At 51.0% G+C, this 7,718-nt stretch overlaps 1 protein-coding gene across 3 annotated transcripts; it reads left to right on the forward strand.

The window, feature by feature from the left end:
• Positions 1 to 839: 839 nt before the first annotated feature.
• znf839 (zinc finger protein 839) lies at positions 840 to 7,712 on the forward strand. Of its 3 annotated transcripts, XM_042514538.1 has the most exons (11): positions 840 to 1,598; positions 1,644 to 2,234; positions 3,624 to 4,700; positions 4,774 to 4,905; positions 5,008 to 5,121; positions 5,222 to 5,314; positions 5,593 to 5,739; positions 6,146 to 6,250; positions 6,487 to 6,568; positions 6,677 to 6,785; positions 6,940 to 7,712. In XM_042514538.1, exons 1-11 carry the CDS (start codon positions 1,536 to 1,538, stop codon positions 7,481 to 7,483), a joined length of 3,057 nt encoding a protein of 1,018 aa, XP_042370472.1. In that variant the 5' UTR covers positions 840 to 1,535; the 3' UTR covers positions 7,484 to 7,712. The 3 variants fall into 3 exon arrangements, with proteins under 3 accessions (XP_042370472.1, XP_042370471.1, XP_042370473.1); XM_042514537.1 differs by having other exon boundaries at positions 840 to 2,234; XM_042514539.1 differs by having other exon boundaries at positions 840 to 2,234; positions 6,677 to 6,811; positions 6,940 to 7,017.
• Positions 7,713 to 7,718: the final 6 nt, after the last annotated feature.

Here is a 7,718-nt window from a genome sequence, read left to right on the forward strand (position 1 = left end):
TCATATATATTTGCTGCAGTAAAAACTTAAAAAACTTTTTAAGAGAGTGACTCTCTCTGGCTGTTGTTTATTTCTGAGAGGAGGGGGGTGAAGCTCCTAGAGGACCCTCATGTGATCAAGGACCACCTGAAACTTGAGATTTCTGTTAATACAGTTTCTGGCTGTGATAAACTGTCCTTTTGGTTATTTTCAAAGAAAACATGCCTTCCAAACAGGTTTGGGAAAGCATATTTTCTTTAAAGATTTCATTTTTTTAAAGACAAACAAAATTGCAGAAAACAGTTACAGAAAAAAATATATATTAAAAAAAAAACAACAAAAGAAAAGTATTTGGAAGAAAACTCACCAATTGTTTTTAACTGAAGAAAAAGCCAAACATTTTTAAATAAAAAAAATTATGGAAAACATTTTAGGAAAAAAAAAGTAAATTAAAAAATCAAACAAAAAAGGCAAAAATTGCTTATGAGTGCAAGTTTTCTTTAAAAATCTGCTGTATAATAAATACAAAATAGAGCGGCTTCAAGTTGTATATCTCCAACAATTCCAGCACCAGGCATGATGAGAGCTGTTGGCCTCACCACAACATGTTTGTATAAAATAATAAACATTAAAATGTTTCAGTCAAGTCAAGTCTATTTCATTTATAGAGCCCATTTTCACAAAACACAGTCTGCCTCAGAGGGCTTTACAGCAGGCACCCTCCCTCTGCCCTCAGACCCTCACGTCACCCGAGGAAACACTCCCGAAAAACAACCCCTGTAAGAAAGGGGGAGAGAGGAAGAAACCTCAGGAAGAGCAGCAGAGGATGATGAAGGATCCCTCTTCAGGACGGACAGACGAGCGATAGATGTCGTAAATAACAAATGAAATACAATCATCAAAAGGAAAGAGAAAGAGAAAAAAAGCAGTGTATGATAACACTGTGGGTGTTTAAGACTCTCGTGCATATATTGACAGTGGAGGCATGGCTCATAATAAAGGCAGCAGAGGGCTGCATTTAACAATTAATTTGAAAATGTTTTATAAAATAATTCTAATTAAAATGTCGAATAATAAATTATTAAATATGCTTGTATAAAGAATTCTAATTAAATGTCAAATAATAAATTAGAGAATATACTTGTATATCTGGCAAAAAAGAAGACACGATCATCACAATGTTGAATGATGTTGGGGCGCCCGGTGACTCAGAGGCCGTTAGAGCCGTCAGAGGCGATGAAAAGTCCGCAGGAAAGAGCTCTAACATGGTGAACGGTTCTGAGTCCGGTCCGGTGCTCCGGTGATCCGCTCCGGGAGCTCCGCTCCGCCTCTGACAGCTAAGCTAGGCTAATTCAAACGGCCCGAGCTAACGGTAACCTGCGGCCGTTATCAGCGCTCCGTTAATGTTACTTTCGCCCACCGGAGCGTCTCATCCACCGACACTCACCGACTCATCAATAACTATCGATCTGCCCTCATCGACCGACGATCAGGCTGATTCGGTGACCGCGCGGCCGCCACTCTGAGCTAAGCTAACAGTTAGCTTCTCCGCCAAAATGGCGAATAACGACGAAGACCGAACAACAACCGGGGAGCCGCCGGGAGACAGACCCACTGAGGCCGGGGCACGGAGCACCCAGCCCGGGGAGAGAGCGCAGAGCGAGGCCGGGGCACGGAGCACCCAGCCCGGGGAGAGAGCGCAGAGCGAGGCCGGGGCACGGAGCACCCAGCCCGGGGACAGTGCTTCGACGGGGCCCGGGGCCCCGCTCGCGGAGCTGCTGCAGAGCTGCCCGGAGGAGCAGAGCCTTCTGGTGGGCCCGGAGTTCCCGGGTCTGGCTCCGGGTCTGGGTCCGGACCTGGTCAACACCACCATTATTTACGTGCAGGCGGACGGCAGCCTGGTCGAGGGGTCCGGACTGACGGCCGAGGAGCAGCAGGTCCTGCTGGACCAGCTCACCCGACAGCAGGTGGTCCAGGTCTCTGACACAGAGGCCGCCCAACTGCTCAAGACCATCCCGGTCCACCCCACCGCCCTGGACCCGAGCCAGCTGCAGCAGGTCATCAACCAGGTCACCAAGTCCCAGCAACTGGTCCAGGTCCCTCAGCAACAGGTCCAGGTCCCCCACCAGCAGGTCCAAGTCCTCCAGCAGAACTTAAAGACCCCTCCTCAGAACAATGCCTCCCAGCAGCTGAAGAGTGTGGCCCAGCAGGTGGCCCTGCAGACTGGGGGCTCGGTCCAGGTGGTCCAGAAGAAGGTGGGTCAGAGGTGGTTCACCGAGCGGTCCAGAGTTTGTCACTTGATGAATCTGCTGCACTGAATAATTACTAACAGCAATCAGTGATTAATAAGTAAGCAATAATCAATGATCAAAAAAGGTAATTGAAAATCAGTAATCAATAATCAGTAGTCAGTTATCAGTTATGTGTAATCAATATTAGGTAAGCAACCACCATAATCAAAAATCATTAATCAGTTAACAATTATCAGTAATCAATCAGTTATCAATCAGATATCAATAATCATTAACCGATCAGAGACACAGGGTGTGATGATGTAGATTATTCTTGATTATAAATACATTACATACCATTCAAAACACAATCACTCCAAACAGATATTATGCACTAATCAATGATCTGATGGACAATATATCATAGAGACGACCGGTGGTGGACAGGAACGGGACCTTCAGCATCTCTACTTCTACTTAATGACTTGAAGACGTCAAAGACATTTGATCTCAAGTCTGTCGATGATTTTTGTCTCTTCTCCTAAAGTCCAAAAACTGATCACTCAGTTCTGTTTGTGTGGGACGTCCACCTGCACAGGTGAGGCTCCGATCAGGCCGCTCATTGGCAGAGACCGGTCAGTGGTCCTTTCACTGGGTCTGGGTGGGACAGTTTCTGCCCCTAGAGAAGGAGTTCAGGCACCAGGTCTGGTTCTTAGTGAGGAAGAGAAGGGAGCGTGAGATGGACTGGAGGTTCAGAGGGAGCTGTGGGGGACTGTGGTGGTTCAGAGGGAGCTGTGGTGGACTGTGGTGGTTCAGAGGGAGCTGTGGGGGACTGGTGGTTCAGAGGGAGTTTTGGGGGACTGTGGTGGTTCAGAGGGAGCTCTGGGGGACTGTGGTGGTTCAGAGGGAGTTGTGGGGGACTGTGGTGGTTCAGAGGGAGCTCTGGGGGACTGTGGTGGTTCAGAAGGAACTGTGGTTGTTCAGAAGGATTATAGATCCCATCTGATCTGAACTCCTCGGGGTCCTCCAGTCAGAGGAGGACCAGCGGAGGACCAGCGGAGGATCAGAGGAGGACCAGCGGAGGATCAGAGGAGGACCAAAGGCGGACCAGAGGAGGATTAGAGGAGGACCAGCAGAGGACCAGATGGAACTTGATCAGGAATATCTGTACTTTGACATAAGTAACAAAGCTGTGTACTTTGTCCACCACTGCCGATAATAAATATCAATCAATCCTCTGAGGATCAATAGTTAACAAATAATAATCAATGATCTGAGTCAATAGACAATAAATATCAATCAGTGATCTGAGGATCAATATACTGACTGAATTTAGTCGTCATTCCGGAGCTTTCAGCCGGATCACGTGATCTCTGTGTTCCATCAGGTCTCATGAGGTTTCTGTCCTTTCAGCTGGAGCCCGTCAGGATCCAGATCCAGGTCCCCACTAAACAGGAGGTGAAGTCAGGCCCCGCTCCCCAGCAGCAGGTCAAAGTGTCGACCAACGGCGGCGCTCAGATCATCCACCTTCAGCCCGTGGTGGGTCAGCAGGGTCAGCAGTTCTTCCTGCAGCATGGTACGGGGGACCCCCCAATCCAGCTGCTGCTGCAGAGCCCTGCTCCTGTCGTTGGATCTCTGCTTCCTTTGGTCCACAAGCTCACAGGCCAGACCACATCAGCAGGCCCCACCCCCAGTCTGGCTGAGAAACCAGCAACGGCCCCAATCAGAGTCCAGATCCCCGCCATCACCAAGACCCCGGCCTTCAGAGTCCAGACCCCCTCCATTGCCAAGACCCCGGCCATCAGAGTCCAGACGCCCTCCATCTCCAAGACCCCGCCCACCTCTGCTGCTAAGACTGTTAGCGTCCCGCTAGCTAAAACCCCCGCTAACGGCATGAGCAACACCACCGGCCAGAGTCCTGTTAAACCGGCTGTGGTCATGACAGCGGCCCCCGTCCAGATCGCCACACCTGCTGCTGTCCGAACCGTGGCCCCACCCCCCACAGCTCTGCCCACAGCAGTGAGGGACAGAGAGAGGGAGAAGGAGAAGAAGGCGAAGAGGAGGGAGAGGAAGGCAGTGAAGGTCCAGACCAGATCCGGGCGGGTCTCCAGACCGCCAAAGTACAAAGCCAAAGACTATAAGTTTATAAAGACGGAGGACCTCGCCGACAGCCACCAGTCCGACTCCGACGACTACTCCGACATGAGCGTGGAAGAGGAGGACGGCGGGAGGAAGGACGGCTTCGCCCCTGGGGCCTCCCCCTCCCTCATCTATAGCCACAAGTCCCGGTCCCACCGCTGCCAGACCTGCGACAAGGCCTACATCGGCCCTGGGGGCCTGAACCGCCACTACAAACTGAACCCCAGTCACGGAGAGCCCGAACCGCCAGACAACACGCCACGCCCCCGCAGAGATGACAGCCAGTCACAGGAGATGACAACAGGCGCGGTCAGAGAGGAAGAGAAACCCGCCGCCGTGGCAACAAACAGAGTAAGACACCAATCCAGGCATCCAGGTGTCGCTAAACATCGAGGTTGCTAACTTGATAACTTCCTGTCTGCAGGTGGAGGGGGGCCCAGCAGCTGCTGTAGGACTGAGAGGCCTAAATCACCGGGGCCCTGGCCGGCCTCGAGGACGGGGGAGGGGCAGGGGGCGGGGACGAGGGCGGGGACGACCGCTGGGACCGTCACCTAAGGTAAGTTCACTTCAGACCAGTTCAAGGCCCTGTTCAGCTACATCACATCTGTGCAGGTACATCACACCTGACCAGGTAATTCACACCTGTTTATTCTCTCAGATGACTGTGGGCCTGGTCAGTAGGCGGGGCCGTCGTGGTCGACCTCCGAAGCTCTCCGTCACCACAGTAACCACAGAGCAGCAGGTAGAGAGGAGAAGAGAGCGCCTGCAGGAGGTGAGAGGAAGGATGAAGTGATGTCATGATGATGTCATGACTCCAGTGATGTCATGATGATGTCATGACCATAAGACTCACAGATGTGTTGTGTCTCCAGTTGGTGGAGCAGTGTGAGGATGAGGAGCTGATGGACATCGTTCTTCCTCGTTTGACCAAAGTTTTGAGTCTGTGGGAGCTGCTGCTGGCAAAGGTACACAGAAAATACACTAACATATAGAAATATGTACTTAAGAGTGTTTACATGTATACATTCACGCAGTATATAAAGATATACACATATACAGAGCTGGCAGTCTGATCTTGATCTGGTATAAAATACTGCAGGAGACATAGTCAGTCCAGGTCCAGCTGTCTCTGTCCTCTGCTGTCTCTCATCTTGGGTGTTTCTACCCTCAGATGTCTCTCTCTATACATTCTCTCCTGTACTACTATGAAGACAGGTTATCTGGTGTCCTCTGGCTGTTTCAGGTGGAGGGTGGTGGTCCGACTCGGACCCGGTTTCCAGATATTTACTGTGAGTTTGAGTCTCTGCAGGCTCAGGTGAGACAGGCGGCTCAGGACTACATCGTCAGCCCACACAGTGGAGCCATGCCACTGGAGGTCAGAAACATTGAGGTGAGAACTTCTACTGGGTTCTACTCTGGAGCTCAGATGCATTCTGCTGTGGGGCATTTATGAAGCCGTGTGCACATGGCTAGGCCTCTGTACTGAACTGGACTGTACTGGACTCAGCTGAAGTATCCTGGACTGCACTGGACTGTACTTGACTGAACTGGATTGGACTGGACTGTTCTGAACTGTACTAGACTGGACTGAATTGTACTGTTCTGAACTGCACTAGACTGTACTATACTGGACTAAACTGTCCTGAACTGTACTAGACCGTGCTGTACTATGCTGATGTCCTGAACTGTACTGGACTGGGCTGCTCTGAATTGTACTGGACTGTACTAGACTGGACTGCAGTGTTCTGAACTGTGCTAGACTGTTCTAAACCGTACTGGACTGGATTGTGTTTCAGGTTGCCCGGTCTCTGGGAATCCTGGATGAAGTGAACCGGATGAAGGTGGTTCCTGGAGCATCTCCCAGCTCCGGTCCAACCAATAAGAACGTCCGATACATGGAGGTAAAGACACCTTCAGACCAGACGGGGTTAAACATCCGAGAGCAGGACTTCTGGACTCACACACAGCTAATATACAATGAATACACAATACACACAACAATACACACACAATGAATAAAAAATACACACAACAATACACACACTATGAATACACAATATACACACAATGAATACAAAATACACACAACACACACACAGTAACTACAGCTGAATCACTTACAAACTCCGTTTCCCAGAATTCCAAGATGTTGCCGCCTTCCAAGAGATTCAAGATGGAAAACAGCGTTCCAGTTCACCAAAACGGCATTGAGACAACAGGTACACCTACTGCATCCAGCTGCATCCTTTTGTATGCCACTGCATCTTCCTGTATCTGTGCCTTATGAGTTGTGGTTTATTTACGTTTAGTTAACTTTTCTCCCCCAGGTGGGTCCTCGGTAACCTCGTCTATGAAACCCTGCTTGGTCTCAGTCTCTCCTCTGATGGTTCCAGTGGGATCCAAACAGCTGATGGCTGCTGATGACTCCGCCCCCAGGTGAGCTGGCCCCGCCCCTGGTACAGGTGATCACATGATGGTGTTGATGTACGATCCAGCAGCCGAGGAGACGTCTCCATTTTTATGTCTGTGGTCTCAGTGTCACATCTGGATCAAGTCTAAAGGACTGATCTGTCTTTCTCTGGTCCCACAGCTCCTCCACTCAGACTCCGCCCCCCGACCAAGTGACACCAGGTGAGGACCAGGGGGTAGAGCCTCTGAAGACTGATGCACAGGTAGAGCAGCCACCGGCGAGTCAAGACCAGGTCCTTAGCACCAGTGACATCACAGCCCAGATGAAGGTGCTGGAGAAAGCTCTGGGTTCAAGTCCTGAGGCCACGGCAGACTCAAAGACACCAGAGTCCACCCAGACACCTGAGTCCAGCTCCATCCAGACACTTGAGTCCAGCTCCATCCAGACACCTGAGTCCAGCTCCAGGACTCTGGTGTCCTCTCAGCTCCAGCAGAGGGCATCCGGCTCAACGGAGCCCAAAGAGTTGCAGGAAGGTCAGGAGATCTACATCCAGACGGAGGGGCTGACGGTCCAGCTGGCTGAGCCCGGTTTGGACCGGATTGTGATTGTCAACGGGCCAGACGGGACTACCATGCACATCCAGACCCCAGAGGGCATTCCCCTGGAGGCGGTGCAGGCCCTGCTGGGCATCGAGGCTGCAGACGGAGACAAAGCTCCTCAGTAAACCCTGAACACGTACTCAGACTGAGAAGGGGGACTCGGACAGATCCTCACACCCTCAGACCTCTTCAGGTGTTTCTGTTGAGTTGTTCCTTCAGAGTCTCACCTGCATCAGACTCGACCAGTGGGACTCAACCAGTGGGACTCGACCAGTGGGACTCGTTCAGTCAGAATGGTCCGGCATACTCGATCAGTCGGACTGGATCACACGGACTCGTTGAGTCGGACTGGATCATACG

Source organism: Plectropomus leopardus, unplaced genomic scaffold (assembly GCF_008729295.1).
Source record: "Plectropomus leopardus isolate mb unplaced genomic scaffold, YSFRI_Pleo_2.0 unplaced_scaffold1525, whole genome shotgun sequence".
Taxonomy (NCBI): Eukaryota; Metazoa; Chordata; class Actinopteri; order Perciformes; family Serranidae; genus Plectropomus; species Plectropomus leopardus.